This window comes from Ornithorhynchus anatinus, chromosome 2 (assembly GCF_004115215.2).
Source record: "Ornithorhynchus anatinus isolate Pmale09 chromosome 2, mOrnAna1.pri.v4, whole genome shotgun sequence".
NCBI lineage: Eukaryota > Metazoa > Chordata > Mammalia > Monotremata > Ornithorhynchidae > Ornithorhynchus > Ornithorhynchus anatinus.
In genome coordinates this window covers 163,516,503-163,533,747 of record NC_041729.1, presented here as the reverse complement: position 1 = coordinate 163,533,747, position 17,245 = coordinate 163,516,503, and the positions used below count along the sequence as shown (strand labels likewise).

The 17,245-nt window shown below is 47.8% G+C and overlaps 1 protein-coding gene across 2 annotated transcripts in view; it reads right to left on the bottom strand.

Moving 5' to 3' along the window:
• BCAT1 (branched chain amino acid transaminase 1) overlaps nt 1-17,245 on the bottom strand; it is a 63,807-nt gene that overhangs the window by 39,016 nt on the left and 7,546 nt on the right. For both annotated transcript variants that reach the window (XM_029058749.2, XM_029058750.2), the window contains exon 3: nt 7,192-7,392. In XM_029058749.2, the coding sequence (XP_028914582.1) occupies nt 7,192-7,392 (201 nt within the window). The remainder of the gene's footprint in view (nt 1-7,191; nt 7,393-17,245) is intronic.

Genomic DNA, 17,245 nt, shown 5'->3' with positions numbered 1-17,245 from the left:
GAGCCATCTTGCTTCTCTGCACCAGAACTCTTCACCCCCAATGATTTGGCCACCTACTTCATCACGAAAATTAACACAATCAGGCGTGAGATCCCCAAGGTCATCCCTCCCCCTTCTCCATCCCCTCCCTGCTCCCAACCCTCTCCCCTACTTTCCCATCCTTCCCTGCAGCATGCTCAGAGGAGATCTCCTCCCTCCTCGCAAGTGCCACCCCCTCCACCTGGGCTTCGGACCCCATTCCCGCTCACCTTATAAAAACTATCTCCCCTTCCCTCCTCCCCTCCTTAACTTCTATTTTTAACCACTCACTCTCCAACGGCTTCTTCCCATCTGCCTTCAAACATGCCCATGTCTCCCCATCCTAAAAAAACCCTCTCTCCACCCCACTTCCCCTTCCTTTCCAAACTCCTAAAACGAGTCACTTATACTCACCGCCTTAAATTCCTCAACTCCAACTCTCTCCTGGACCCCCTCCGATCTGGCTTCAATCCCCTCCATTCTACCGAGACTGCTCTCTCAAAGATCACCCATGACCTCCTTCTTGCCAAATCCAATGGCTCCTACTCTATCCTGATCCTCCTCGAACTCTCAGCTGCCTTTGACACTGTCGACCATCCCCTCCTCCTCCACACTAATCTCACCTTGGCTTCCCAGACTCCGTCCTCTCCTGGTTCTCCTCTTATCTTTCTGGCCATTCATTCTCGGTCTCCTTCGTGGGCTCCTCCTCCCCCTCTCATCCACTAACTGTACGGGTTCCTCAAGAGTCAGTTCTTGGCCCTCTTCTGTTTTCCATCTACACTCACTCCCTTGGTGAACTCATTCGCTCCCACGACTTCAACTATCATCTCTACGCAGATGACACACAAATCTACATCTCCTCCTCTGTTCTCTCCTCCTCCCTCCAGGACGTCTCCACCTCGATGTCTGCCCGCCATCTAAAACTCAACATGTCCAAAATTGAGCTCCTTATCTTCATTCCCAAACCCTGTCCTCTCCCTGACTTCCCTGTCACTGTGGACGGCACGACCATCCTTCTGGTCTCACAGGCCCACAACCTTGGTGTCATCCTTGACTCAGCTCTCTCATTCACCTCACACATCGAATCTGGCACCAACACCTGCCGGTCTCACCTGTACAATATCGCCAAGATCCACCCTTTCCTCTCCATCCAAACAGATATCATGCTGGTTCAAGCTCTCATAATGTCCCAACTGGATTACTGTGTTAGCCTCCTCTCTGATCTCCCTTCCTCCCATCTATTCTTCATTCCGCTGCCCGGATCATTATCATCAATGCTCTGGGGATGTCACTCCCCTCCTCAAAAACCTCCAGTGGTTGCCTATCAACCTTCGTACGAAACAAAAACCCCTCACTCTTGACTTCAAAACTCTCCATCCCCTTGCCCCCTCTTACCTCACCTCCTTTCTCTCTTTCTCCTGCCCACCCCATACACTCCGCTCCTCTGCCGCTCCCCTCCTCACTGTCCCCCGTTCATGCCTATCCCGCTGTCGGCCCCTGGCCCATGTCCTACCGCTGTCCCGGAATGCCCTCCCTCCTCACATTGCCAAACTAACTCTCGTCCCCTCTTCAAAGCCCTACTGAGCTCACCTCCTCCAGGAGGCCTTCCCAGAGTGAGCCCCCCTTTCCCTTTGCTCCCCCTCACCTCCCCTCCCCCCCCTTTTGCTCCTCCCCCTCCCCCCCCAGCACTGTGCTCATTTGTATATAGTATTTATTAGCCTATTTATTTTGTTAATGAGGTGTAATTCCCCTTGATTTTATTTATCTTGATAATGTTGTCTTGTTCTTGTTTTGTTCTGTTTTGCTTTGCCATCTGTCTCCCCCGTTTAGACTGTAAGCCCATCACTGGGCAGGGATTGTCTCCATCTGTTGCCGAATTGCACATTGCAAGAACTTAGTACAGTGCTCTGCACAGAGTAAGCGCTCAATAAATACTATTGAATGAATGAATGAATGAACAGTGCTTGCTTTATAGCAAGCACTTAAGTATCATAATTATTACTACCATAATTAGAAGGGAAGACATTACATAAATTATGGGTATGAACATAAGTGCTGTGGGGCTGAGGGAGGGATGAATTTTGAAGGCCCTTTGAATTTTGAATTTTGTTTGAATTTTCAATAAGTGCATAGGTGATGCAAAAGAGAGAGGGAGTAGGAGAAATGAGGGCTTAGGGAAGGCCTCTTGGAGAAGATGTGATAATAATACTACTAATAATAATAATTGTGGTACTTGTTAAGCACTTACCACGTGCCAGGGACTGTACTAGGGTTGGACGTAGTCCCTGTCCCACAAGGGACTCACAGTCTTAATCCCCATTTTACAGATAACATAACTAAGGCACATAAAAGCTAAGTGACTTGCCCAAGGTCACAGAGCAGACAACTAGCAGAACTGGGATTAGAACTCAGGTCCTTCTAACTCCCATGCCCATGCTCTCTCCATTAGGCCATGCTGCTTCTCTAAAGCATTGAAGTTGGGGAGAGTGATGCTCTGTCAGATATGAAGGGGGAGGAAGTTCCAGACCAGAGGCGGGATGAGGGCAAGGGGTGGGGGGGTGAGATAGAAGAGATAGAAGAGAGTGATTAGGTTGGTGTTAAAGGAATGAAGTGAATGGACAGGTTTGCAGAAAGAAGTGAGTGAGGTGAGGTAGGATGGGGGAGGAGGTTGAGGGTTTTAAAGCCAATGGTGAGGAGTTTCTGTTTGATGCCGAGGGGGATGGTCAACCACTGGAGCTTCTTGAGGTGTGGGGAAATGTGGTCTGAACGTTTTTAGAGAAAAATGACCCAGGCAGCAGAGTGAAGTATGGACGGAAATGGGGAAGAGACGGGAAGCAGCAAAGAGGCAGATGCCATAGTTAAAGTGGGAGAGGAGAAGTGCTTGGATCTGCGTTAGCAGCAGTTTGGATGGAGAGAATATGGTGGATTTTAATGATGTTGTGAAAGTAGAACTGACAGGATTTGGTGACAGTTCGATAGGAGGGTCGAATGAGAGAAATGAGTCGAGGATAAAGCCAAAGTTACCAGATTGTGAGACAGGGAGGATGGCGGTGCTGTCTACAGTGATGGGAAAGTCAGGTTGCCTATCAACCTTTGCTCAAAACAAAAACTCCTCACTCTAGGCTTCAAGGTTGTCCATCACCTTGCCCCTTCCTACCTTTCCTCCCTTCTCTCTTTCTACCGCCCACCCCACACCCTCCGCTCCTCTGCCGCCCACCTCCTCGCCGTCCCTTGGTCTCGCCTATCCCGCCGTCGACCCCTGGGCCACGTCCTCCCGCGGTCCCGGAACGCCCTCCCTCCTCACCTCCGTCAATCTAATTCCTTCCCCTCTTCAAATCCCTACTTAAAGCTCACCTCCTCCAAGAGGCCTTCCCAGACTGAGCTCCCCCCTTTTTCCCTCTGCTCCCTCTATCCCCCCTTCACCTCTCCGTAGCTAAACCCTCTTCTCCCCCCTTTCCCTCTCCTCCTCCCCCGTCCCTTCCCATCCCCTCAGCACTGTACTCATCCGCTCAACTGTATATATCTTCATCACCCTATTTATTTTGTTTAATGAGATGTACATCACCCTGATTCTATTTATTTGCCATTGTTTTTATGAGATGTTCTTCCCCTCGACTCTATTTATTGCCATTGTTCTCGTCTGCCCGTCTCCCCCGATTAAACCGTGAGCCCGTCAAAGGGCATGGACTGTCTCTATCTGTTGCCGATTTGTCCATTCCAAGCGCTTAGTCCAGTGCTCTGCACATAGTAGGCGCTCAATAAATACTATTGAATGAATGAAAGGAGGAGGACGGGGTTTGGGTGGGAAGAAAAAGAGTTTTGTTTCAGATCCGTTAAGTTTGAGGTGACGGCAGGACGTCCAAGTAGAGATGTCCTGAAGGCTGAAGAAGATGTGAGACTGCAGAGAGGGAGAGAGATAAGGGCTGGAGATGGAGATTTGGGAGTCATCCACGTAGGGGTGGTAGTTGGAGCCATAGGAGCGATTGAGCTCACACAGAGTCTAAGAGCAGAGGTTGTGGGGGTGAAGAGAACCAGTATTTGATTCCCACTGTACAGAGGAGGAAACTGAGGCACAGAGAAGTTAAGAGACTTGTCCAAGGCCATACAGCAGGTAAGTGGGGGTGCTCAGATTACAACGTACTTTCTCTGATTTCCAGGGCCGTGCTTTTTCCACTTGGCCTTGCCATTTTTCAGAGGGATGATTTCAGTAAACATACCAATCCTTCAATCGATGGTATTTATTGAGCTTAGTAAGTAAGTGCTTAGCACTGTACTCCACCTCCTAGAATCAAAGGACAAAAATCCTCATATTTATGAAAACTTCAATTTATACAACTCCTTTATATTCCCTAGAATGTTTTCTAATTCATTCTCCAACTTTGCCCTCATAATGTACCCCTGAAGTAGAGAGAAGGAGCCATTATTATCCCCATTTTACAGATGAGGAATCCATGGACCAGAGAAGTCAAGCAACCGAGTGACTTGCCCCTCCCCAGCATTTAGTACAGTGCTTTGCACACAGTCAGCGCTCAATTAATACCATCGACTGGTTGATTGATTGCCTGAGGTCACATGTCAGGCCACTGTCAGAGTTGGGACAACAACCCAGATCTCCTGACTGTTTGTTAAGTGCTTACTTTATGTCGAGCACTCTTCTAAGCACTGGGGTAAATGAAAGCTAATCAGGTTGACAAAATCTCTGTCCCACACAGGGCTCACAGTCTTAATCCCCATTTTACAGATGAGGTAACTGAGGCACAGAGAAGTCAAGTGACTTGCCCAAGGTCACTCAGTAAACAAGGTGGGAGGAAGAGGAGTGATGGTGGTCATAGTAGTAGTAATTGTATTTATTAAGTGCTTACTGCATGCAGAACACTGTACTAAGCTCTAGGAATGGCGATACAAGCAGAAATTAGAGACTGTGTATATATCTATGAGCCTATTTATCTAGGGATAGGGACCGCATCCAACTCGATTTGCTCGTCTCCACCCCAGCGGTCAGTACAGCGCCTGGCACATAGTAAGCACTTAACAAATACCATCATTACTTCAGGTCAGGGGGAGGGAACGGAAGCAACCGATCCGAAGGCACCTGACCAACATCCTGTCGCTGGGGGCAAGGAGCGGAAGGACGTGCTGCCCTCATTCCTTCACGCTTCCCGTTTGTGCCCGTACAAGGTCATCTGATTATACGCCTCTTAATATGCGTCGCTCCGAAAGGTCCAAGAGTCTTCAACTCTCCCGTCCACCTTCACAAACGACCGTGCTGACCGGCTCTCTGTCACCTGCCTGCAGGATCTTCGGGGCTCGGGCATTTAGCAAAATATTAACCGTCCTGGCTTCTGGTTGTTCCCTTGGTGCTTCTCATTAAGTGACCTGGTGGTGGGCAGGGAGCGTGTCTCCCAGTTCATTCGTTCATTCGTTCATTCCATCGTATTTATTGAGTGTTTACCGTGTGCAGAGCCCTGTACTAAATGCTTGGGAGAGTTCACTAAAACAATAAGCAGCCATATTCCCTGCCCTTGATGAGCTTCCGGTCTCGAGTTTACACGACAACAACCAGCTCTGTTGTACAGGACTCTCCCAAGTGCATGGTAAGCGCTCAATAAATAGCACCGATTGATTGGACCTTCCTATTGAACCTCGGTTACTCTCAAAGGGGAGGTTGAAAACTTGAGATCATCTTAAGAATAAGTGGAGTCACGATGAAGCCTCATTAACGTGTATAATAATAATAATTCTGGTATTTGTTAAGCACTTACTATGTGCCAAGCACCGTACCCAGAGCAAATCGGGTCTGACGCAGTTCCTGTTCCATGTGGGGCTCACAACCTGTTTAACAGATGTGGTGACTGGGGCCCAGAGAAGTGAAATGACTTGCCCAGTCACCCAGCAGACAAGTGACAGAGCTGGGATTAGAATTGAGGTCTTTCTGGCTTCCAGGACCTTGCTCTATCCACTATGCCATGCCACTTCTACTCTAGAGCTTAGACCCCCCTTAACACCTTGTAAGCAGGGAAGCAGCGTGGCTCAGTGGAAAGAGCCCGGGCTTGGGAGTCAGAGGTCATGGGTTTGAATCCCAGCTCTGCCACTTGTCAGCTGTGTGACTGTGGGCAAGTCACTTCACTTCTCTGTGCCTCAGTGACCTCATCTGTAAAATGGGGATTAAAACTGTGAGCCCACGTGGGACAACCTGATCACCCTGTATCTACTCCAGCACTTAGAACAGTGCCCTGCACATAGTAAGCACTTAACAAATACCAACATTATTATTATTAAGCGCTTAAAAATACCATTAAAAAAGAAGGAAATATCAATTCAGATTTCTCCCTGCTCTTACCGACATGCTCGGCAATTTCTTTAGTACATATTCAAATATGTATTAAATTGGGCTCTGCCTCACACCTACTCATTGACGGGGAAGTCACATAACTTCTTTGGGTCTGTTTCCTCATCTGTAAATTAGGGAGTCAATATCTGCTCTCCCTCAACCAATCAATCAGTCAGTGGTATTTACCGAGTGCTTTATGTTTGCAAAACACTTTACTAAATGCTTGGGAGAGAACAAAGCAATAATAAAAATGATAAGTGTGGTATTTGTTAAGCACTTATGAAGTCTCAACTGTTCTTAGCACTGGAGTGGACCCAAGCAAATGTGTTTGGACACAGACCCTGTGCCAAGTGGGGTTCACAGTCTTAATCCCCATTTTACAGAGGAGGTAACTGAGGCCGAGAGAAGTGAAGTGACTTGTCCAAGGTCACACAGCAGAGACGTGATGGAAACGGTATTAGAACCCAAATCCCTGACTCCCAGGCCCCTGCTCTACCAATAGAGTTGGTAGATACAATCGCTGCCTCCAAGGAGCTAACAGGCTCTTAGACCATGAGCCCCCATGTGGGACAGGGACTGTGTCTGATCAGATTGTATTAGACCTAACCTAGCACTTAGCACAGTGCTGGGAACATGGTAAGCACTTCATATACACCACTATTATCAATTATCCTTAGAACTTAAAAGGCACATTCCAAAAAAAAAAAAAATCACCCAAGAAATCAGTTAAAATGCCCCGTAATCTTGCAAGGACCCCTCTCCGTAGCGGCCATGGACACACGTGGCCGGTGCATGTTTCTCTTCTCTCTCCCCTCTGCCCCTCGCCCCATTGCTGCCCTTACTTCCACAGCATAATGCAGAGCTGATGAGCCAGGGTGCAACGAAAGATTCTCCAGGGGTCTGATGTGAGGCTTCTCCCATCCGGAATCCGAAGACCACTCTATGGTCAGCATGTGGTCGGTGAAAACGGTCCCAAAAACCAGGCTCTCCGGGTCCGGCTTCTCCTTCAGAACGGTGGCCGGGGTGATCAGCAGATCTTTGGCCTGATGGAGGGAACGGGGGAGAAAGAAAAATGCATTTTGAGTTGGTCTGTCGAGCCCTTGTGGAGTTTCTGGTAGACGTGTGACAGAAGGCTGGAATCTCTGGCCACTGCTAGGAATTCTGGAAAAGGAGCCCTCCTTTACCAGATGAAAAAGCAGTTGGTGTCACCTGTGTTCAGACTGGGAATGCAGGTCAACACTGAAAAAAGAAGAGGAGTTACAGAACCGTAGACCAGTTCTACTTGGTCTCTATGGGCACCATTTTGACCCCCCCCTTTAAAACTCCCTCAACCCATTGATCTATCAATGGTGTTTATTGAGTGCTGCTGCTTTAGAGAAGCAGTGAGGCTTAGTGGAAAAAGTCCCCGGCCTGGGAGTCAGAGGACCCGGATCCTAATCCCTGCTCTACTGCACACCTGCTGTGTGACCTTGGGTAAGTAATTTCACTTCCTCTGTGCCTCAGTTCCATCATCTGCAAAATGCAGATTCAATCCCTCTTCTCCCTCTCTCCTCTTTAGATTGGGAGCCCCATGTGGGAACTGATGATCTTGTATCTACCCCAGGGCTTAATTCAGTCCTTGGCACACAGTAAGTTCTTGACAAACACTATTATTGTCAATGTTAGTAGGAGATTACTTCCTGTGTGTGCAGAGCATTGTAATAATAATAATGATGATGTTGGTATTTGTTAAGCGTTTTAAATTTGCAGAGCACTGTTGTAAGCACTGGGATAGATACAGGGTAATCAGGTTGTCCCACGTGAGGCTCACAGTTAATCCCCATTTTACAGATGAGGTAACTGAGGCACAGAGAAGTGAAGTGACACTTCCCCTTGAGGACCAGGACAGTTGGTCTTGCTTCTGCTGTATTCTCCCAGGTGCTGAGCACAGTGTTTTGTGCTCACTAGATCCTTGATAAATTCCAGGGATAGACTTGATCAGTGGAAGGCAAAATGAAAAAAAAAAATCAGTGATGGGGTTAAGCACTGTACTTCCAAAAACGTAAATACATACATAAATACTGTGGGTGCAGTGGTGAGTAATCAAATGCTCAATAGATATGGACTCAATAATAATAATAATTGTGATGTTTTTTAAATGCTTACTATATGCCAGGCACCCTACTCAGCGCTGGGGTAGATACAAGTAAATCGGGTTGGAGAGAATCCCTGTCCCACAGGGGGCTCACAGTCTCAATCTCCATTTGACAGATGAGGAAACTGAGGCCCAAAGAATTGAAGTGGCTTGCCCAAGCTCACACAACAGACAAGTGGCAGAGCTGGGATTAGAAGCCAGGTCTTTCTGATTCCCAGGCCCGGCCTCTAGCCACTAGGCCGATATTTCTGAGCACTTCCCTCTTCACCGATGGGAACACTGTTATTTTAGCCCATTGGATTTGGAATTCCTCCTAAATGTCCTCCATGCCTGTCTATTGTGCTCTTTCTACTTAGATTGGGAGCTGCAAGAGAGGACACTATGTCTGATCTGATAGCTTATTTTCACCCCGACGCCAAGCACAGTGTCTAGCACAGAGTAAGCAGTCACTAAGCAGAACGATTATTACGGCTACAACAAGTATTACTACTGCTACTATCGCTACTACTGCAAATGAGACTGGGTAAGAGCAAACATCACTTTACCTCTGTCTACAATTCCTTTTTTTTCTTTTCAACTCTGTCCCAAACCTCTTATCTGAAAGTGTATATCTCTGCATCCTTGGGGCAATATCAAAAAGTTCATCTGAATAAGATACGTCGAGAAATCAAAAGGTGATTTGGTCGAGAGGACAGCAGGAGACTTGACGAGACGTTCCACTATTTAAAACATGTCCCTCGGTCTGTTCGAAAGCATTGTTCTCAGCGCCCTAGGGGCGCTTCTGGTGTTTCGGTCTGGTAAGGTTTCCTGTCAAACCCAAAGGGAGATTCAGTTTCCTTCCAAAAGCTCCCCACCTAAGCGCCAAACCGGTAGGGATGAAAAGGAATGTCGTTATTGACATCGACACGCTTTGGTGGATGAAGAGAGGCCATATCAGTGTTTTATCAGAAGCGCAAGATAAACAATAGAAAGGAAAAAAAAAAACCATGGAGGAAAGAGCTGGGTCATCAAATAACTTAGGGCCTTACTTCCACCTACGCGGGAAGTCCGTGTCTGTATCAGCACTCTCTTCGATGTTGCTGGAAAAGATTTTTCTAAAGTGAAATTTGGGCCGGTGAAATTGAAGTCAGTCAGTCAATCGAGCATATCAACCTGACACTCACTATGTGCCGAGCGCTGTACCAAGCACTTGGGAGGGTCCGGTGCAACAGAATTAGCCGACACGTTCCCTGCCCGTGTCGGGCTAACCGTCTAGAGTCAGTGTGTAACCGGGGCTGTGTGCAGAGCACTGAGCTGAGCACTTGGAGGAGCCCAATAGAGTCGGTAGGTCTGGCTCCTGCCCTTAAGCTGCTTCCAATCGTAAATGCAGAATGAAGCCATCTACTATCGCACGCACGGCTACTACAGGCGACCACAAAGCTAGCTACGTGGGAAGCAGAAATGGCGTAGTGGACTCGGCTGGACTCGGCAGGTTCTAATCCCGGCTCTGCCACGTGTCTGCTGTGGTGACCTTGGGTAAGTCACTTCACTTCTCTGGGCCTCAGTGACCTCGTCTGTAAAATGGGGATTGAGACTGTGTCCAACTTGATTTGCTCATATCTGCACCAGTGCTTGGTACAATGCCTGGCACACAGTAAGCGCTTAACAAATACCTCATTATTATTACGAGAGCCTACCTTTTTAGCATTTGTTCAGTTGATATTTATTGAGTATTTATTGTGCAAAGCGCAAGGGAAGAGTACAAGAGAGGTCTGGCCTCTCTGTGAGGACACCCAGGACAGAAAAATCACAGCTCCCAACTCTGTGTTCACTCAATTATCATTATTTTTACCATTTTTATTATTATTGCCTCCGTGTCCTTTGAATTATTATTATTATTATTCACTCAATTATTATTTTTACGATTTTTAGGATTATTATTGCCTCCGTGTCCTTTCAATTATTATTATTATTATTATCACTACTACTATCATTATTATTTTCGTTAAGCACTTTACTGTGTCAAGCACTGTTCTAAACACTAGGGCAGATACGAACGATTCAGGTCAGACACCGTTCCTGTCCCGTGTGAGACTCAGAGTCGAAGTTGGAGTGAGAACCCACCTTGCCTGCCCTCATTTTACAGATGAAAGAAACCGAGGCCCAGAGAAGTTAAATGACTTGCCCAAGGTCACATAGCGGGCAGGTGGCGGAGCCGGGGTTAGTTAGAGGACTCTCAGGCCCGAGTTCTTTCCACTACGCCCACGCTGCTTCTCATCTTGGCCTTTCACTGACGGGGCTGACAAGAAAACTGGGTACGCCTGTGCCAACGGGAGAGAAGACCATTAGCCCCCCTGTGGGCCAGGGACTGTGTCAACTGGATTATCTTGTGTCTACCTCACCGTGCTGGGCACCTAGTAAACATTTAACAAACGCCCACAGTTCTCACTGTTATTAGAAGGTTTTCGCGAGCCCAGAGAGCAATCTGCGTTGCCGGTATCTCTGACCCGATGGCTGTCTAATCACCAGACGGTACGGCCAACCCAGAGACACGACAGATGTGAAATGGCAGCCTCACGGGAGAGATGTCCTGTGGGGAAACCTGCCTCCGAAGATACCGGCTTCCTGTTGCGGTGATAACTCTGTCAAAAAACCATTCGCTGAGTCGTCAATGTGTCACTCGGAGCCCCGAGAGAACATAGTGTGAGACTGACTCAAAACGAGAGATTTCTCTTTCTTCCTTGACCTCATCACTCTTTCGATCTGGGTCAGACTCCTCTTTACCTTAAGCACTGACTCTGCTACCGGCCAGTGGCCCAGAGAAATGAGTTCATTTGTTTTATTCCTTTATTCACTCACCTCTCCCTTTCTTACCTTCCCCAACACACCCCCAGCCACCGTTCAATTTCACAGCCACGACATAGCTCTTCTCTTCCTTCTCCTCTTTCCCTCACGCCCGGCTAAGACCAAATCCTGGACCCAGCCTCGTTGGTCTTTCATTTTTTTGTTATTCATTCATTCATTGAGTGCTTACTCTGTGCAGAGCACTGTACTAAGTGCTTGGGAGAGTATGATACCACAATAATCAGACACATTCCCTGCCCACAGAGAGTTTACAGTCTGAGATGGGGAAAAAGACATGAATAGAAATAAATAAATGACAGATAGAGAAGCAGTGGGGCTCAGTGGAAAGAGCCCCGGCTTCGGAGTCAGAGGTCATGGGTTCAACTCCCGGATCTGCCACTTGTCAGCTGTGTGACTGTGGGCCAGTCACTTCACTTCTCTGTGCTTCAGTTATCTCATCTGTAACATGGGGATTAACGGTGAGCCTCACGTGGGACAACCTGATTACCCTGTGTCTACCCCAGTGCTTAGAACAGTGCTTGGCACGTAGTAAGCACTTAACAAATACCAACATTATTATTATTATTATAAGTACTGTGGGCTTGGGAGGGGGGATGAACAAAGGGAGCAAATCAGGGTGACACAGAAGGGAGTGGGAAAAGAGGAAATGGTGGGAAATTAGTCAGAGAAGGCCTCTTGGAGAAGATTAGCCTTCAATATGGCTTTGAAAGCAGGGCGAGTCATCGTCTGCTGGATTTGAGGAGCGAGGGCATTCCAGGCCAGAGGCAGGATGCAAGCGAGGGGTCAGAGGTGAGACAGATGAAATGGAGGCACAGTGAGAAGGTTGGTATTAGGGGAGCGACAAGTGGAGTAGGAGGGTAATAATGTTGGTATTTGTTAAGCGCTTACTATGTGCAGAGCACTGTTCTAAGCGCTGGGGTAGAAATAGGGTAATCAGGTTGTTCCACGTGAGGCTCACAGTTAATCCCCATTTTCCAGATGAGGTAACCGAGGCCCAGAGAATGAAGTGACTTGCCCACAGTCACACAGCCTGACAAGTGGCAGAGCTGGGATTCGAACCCATGACCTCTGACTCCCAAGCCCGGGCTCTTTCCACTGAGCCACGCTGAGAGTAGAGAGGTGAGGTAGGAGGGACTAGGTGACTGAGTGATTTTAAAGCCAGTGGTGAGGAGTTTTTGTTTGGTGCGTAGGTGGATGGGAAACCACTGGGGGTTCTTGAGGAGCGGGAGTGACATGTCCTGGGCCGTTTTTGTAGAAAATGATCCGGGCAGCAGAGTGAGGTATAGACTGGAGTGAGGATAGACAGGAATCTGGGAGGTCAGCAAGGAGGCTGATGCAGTCAGGTGGGACAGGATGAGTGATTGATAATATGGTAATTAAGGTGAGTAACATGGTAGCGGTTTGGATGGAGAGAAAAAGGGGTGGATTTTAGTGATATTGTGAAGGTGGGACCTACAGGATTTAGTGATAGTTTGAATATGTGGATGAATGAAAGAGAGGAGTCAAGGTTAACAGCCAAGGTTATGGGCTTGTGAGACAGGAAGGGCGGCGGTGACGTCTACGGTGATGGGAAAGCCAGTGGGAGGACAGGGTTCGGGTGAGAAGATAAGGAGCTCTGTTTCTGACATGTTAAGCTTGAGGTGACAGGAGGACAGCCAAGTAAGAGATGTCTGAAGGCAGGAGGAAATGCGAGACTGCAGAGAGGAGAGAGAGAGCAGGGTTGGAGATGGAGATTTGGGTAGCATCTGCATGGAAGTATAGTTGAAGTCATGGGAGCGAACGAGTTCTCCAAGGGAGTGGGTGTAGGTGGAGAATAGAAGGTAAGCCCAGTGTGGGCAGGGATTTTCTCTCTTTGCTGCTGAACTACTGTACTTTTCAAGCACTTAGTACAGTGCTCTGCACACAGTAAGCACTCAATTATATGATTGTTTGAACGAATGAATGAATGAGCCCGTGAATGAATGAGCAGAGCCAGTGCTCTGAAATGAACCACCAGAGAGATAAAAGGAGAACCAGGAGACGACAGTGCCAGGTAATTGATAAGTGCTTATTATGTGCTGTTCTAAGCACTGAGGTAGATGCGAGGTGATCAGGTTGGACATACCATCCCTGTCCCACACGGAGCTGCCAGTCTTTAGCCCTATTTTACAGATGGTAATAATAATAATAATAATTTTGGTATTAAGCGCTTACTATGTGCAGAGCACTGTTCTAAGAGCTGGGGTAGATACAGGGTAATCAGGTTGTCCCACATGAGGCTCACAGTCTTAATCCCCATTTTACAGATGAGGGAACTGAGGGACAGAGAAGTGAAATGACTTGCCCACATTCACACAGCTGACAGGTGACAGTCACTGAGGCACAGAAAAGCAAGTGTATTAATGTCTGTCTCCCCTCCCTAGACTGTAAGTTCATTGTGGGCAGGGAATATGTCTATTTATTGTTATACTGTACTCTCCCAAACACTTCATACAGTACTCTGCACACACTTCAACGCTCAATACATACAACCGAATGAATGAATGAACATGATCACACAGCAGACAAGCGATGGAGTCGGGATTAGAACCCAGGTCATCTTACTCCTAGAACTGTGCTCTATCCAGTAACAATAATAATAATAATCATTAGTAATTATAGTATCTCTAAGCACTTCACTATGTGCCAGGCCACAGTACTAAGCGCCAGGGTGGATACAAGCAATAGGGTTGGACCCAGTCCCCGCCCCACATGGGGCTCACAGTCCCAATCCCCATTTTACCGATGAGGTGACTGCGGCCCAGAGAAGTGAAGTGACTTGCCCAAGGTCACAGAGAAGACAAATGGCAGAGCCAGAAATAGAACCCAGGACCACTAGGCTTTGCTCCTTGTGGAGACGGAGAATAGATGGGGAGAGTTGGCGAGAGCCTTTTGTGCTATGCTCCCCTTTCTGAAATCCTGGGACACATTCCACCTCTGCTACTTTGCTTCTACCTCTGGTAACGGAGTAGCTTACAAAGGCGAGACGTTATTCATTCCTTCATTCATTCAATAGTATTTATTGAGCACTGACTATGTGCAGAGCACTGTACTAAGCACTTGGAATGTACAATTGGGCAACAGATAGAGACAATCCCTGCTCAATGACAGGCTCACAGTCTAATCAGGGGAGACAGATGGATAAAAACAAGACAACATAATCACAATAAAAATGAAAATGAGAATGAAACAGAGCAGTAAGATGACTTGGAGACGAGGAGAAAACAGGGTAGGGGCTGTGGCAGGAGGAGCGGAATTTGGAGCAACGGTGGCTCAGAGTGGGACACATCATCCATTTCATTCAAAAGGTACTACTCTAATGTATTCTAATGTAGACTTCCCAAAAAAGATAAGCTGCCATAATGAGGGCAAAAGGAGACATCAGATAGCAAGCAGCATCCAGGGTGAGCGTTTATGAGATTTGAAGTTATATGTTCACTCATGTAATGTATCATCTGACTCTCTCAATGCCTGACTCAGACAAAAACACAAAGCACGAAATCCCGAATGTATAAAATACTGGATTTATTTTTTTTTTTGATGGCATTTGTTAAGCGCTTACTATATGCCAGGCACTGTACTATGCACTGGGGTAGATGCAAGTTTGTCAGGTGGGACACAGTCCCTGTCCCACATGGGGTTCCTGGTTTTAGTCCCCATTTTACAGATGAGGTAACAAAGGCACAGAGAAGTGAAGGGACTTGCCCAAGACCACACGTAGACAAGTGGTGGAGAGGAGATTAGAACCCAGGTCCGTCTGACTCCCAGCCTGGGGCTTTATTCATTCATTCATTCATTCAATAGTATTTATTGAGCGCTTACTATGTGCAGAGCACTGTACTAAGCGCTTGGGATGAACAAGTCGGCAACAGATAGAGACAGTCCCTGCCGTTTGACGGGCTTACAGTCTAATCGGGGGAGACGGACAGACGAGAACGATGGCACTAAACAGCGTCAAGGGGAAGAACATCTCGTAAAAACCGATGGCGACTAAATAGAATCGAGGCCATGTACAATTCATTAACAAAATAAATAGGGTAACGAAAATATATACAGTTGAGCGGACGGGTACAGTGCTGTGGGGATGGGAAGGGAGAGGTGGAGGAGCAGAGGGAAAAGGGGAAAATGAGGCTTTAGCTGCGGAGAGGTAAAAGGGGGATGGCAGAGGGAGTAGAGGGGGAAGAGGAGCTCAGTCTGGGAAGGCCTCTTGGAGGAGGTGATTTTTAAGTAAGGTTTTGAAGAGGGAAAGAGAATCAGTTTGGCGGAGGTGAGGAGGGAGGGCGTTCCGGGACCGCGGGAGGATGTGACCCGGGGGTCGACGGCGGGATAGGCGAGACCGAGGGACGGCGAGGAGGTGGGCGGCGGAGGAGCGGAGCGTGCGGGGTGGGCGGTAGAAAGAGAGAAGGGAGGAGAGGTAGGAAGGGGCAAGGTGACGGAGAGCCTCGAAGCCTAGAGTGAGGAGTTTTTGTTTGGGAGCGGAGGTCGATAGGCAACCACTGGAGTTGTTAAGAAGGGGAGTGACATGCCCAGATCGTTTCTGCGGGAAGATGAGCCGGGCAGCGGAGTGAAGAATAGACCGGAGCGGGGCGAGAGAGGAGGAAGGGAGGTCAGAGAGAAGGCTGACACAGTAGTCTAGCCGGGATATAACGAGAGCCCGTAATAGTAAGGTAGCCGTTTGGGTGGAGAGGAAGGGCGGATCTTGGCGATATCGTAGAGGTGAAACCGGCGGGTCTCGGTAACGGATAGGATGTGTGGGGTGAACGAGAGGGACGAGTCAAGGATGACACCGAGATTGCGGGCCTGCGGGACGGGAAGGATGGTCGTGCCATCCACGGTGATGGAGAAGTCTGGAGCGGACCCGGGCTTGGGAGGGAAGATGAGGAGCTCAGTCTTGCTCATGTGAGTTTAGGTGGCGGCCGACATCCAGGTGGAGACGTCCCCGGAGGCAGGAGGAGATGCGAGCCCGAAGGGAGGGGGAGAGGACAGGGGGCGGAGATGTAGATCTGCGTTCATCTGCGTAGAGATGGTAGTCGAAGCCGTGAGAGCGGATTGAGTTCACCGAGGGAGTGAGTGTAAATGGAGAACAGAAGAGGGCCGAGAACTGACCCTTGAGGAACTCCAACAGTTAAAGGATGGGGAGGGGGAGGAGGCTCCAGCGTAGGAGACCGAGAATGATTCGGCCCACTGATGCTGATTTGTCATTCCACACAGCACTACATCTCTAATCATTCTAATTATGCCTAGAAGCAACCTGGCCTAGTGAGTCAGAAGGTCGTGGGTTCTAATCCTGGCTCTACCACTTGTGTACTGTATGACCTTGGGTGAGTCCTTTCACTTCTCTGTGCCTCAGTTACCTCATCTGTAAAATGGGGATAAGACTGTGAGCCCCCTGTGGACAGAGACCCTGTCTGACCTGATTATCTTGTATCTATCCCAGCACTTAGAACATGTTTGACATATAGTAAGCACTTAAATACCATACCATAATTTTTATTATCAATAGTATTATTTATAATTAGTAGTATTGTAATGATCAATTAACGATACCATAATTACTATTATTACATAAATCTCAAGCAGATTTTGAAGACTTCAGTTTTGTTGAGACTGGCACGTAATCACCCAGACCTCAAGCTCCTTGAGGGCAGGGATCTGTCTGACAACTCTGTTGTATTGTATATTCCCAAGTGCTTAGTACAGTGCCTAGCACACACTAAGCTCTTAACAAAATACCACCGTTATTATTATTATAATTATTTGAACTCTATCAAGCAATCAGTGCAGTTCTCTGCACAGAGTAGGTGCTCCATAAATACTGCTAATTGATTGATTAAGGGTAAAAATTGCCTTGGGAAAAGCCAATACCCAAGACCATCACCCCAAGTGGTTTCCAGAAGAAA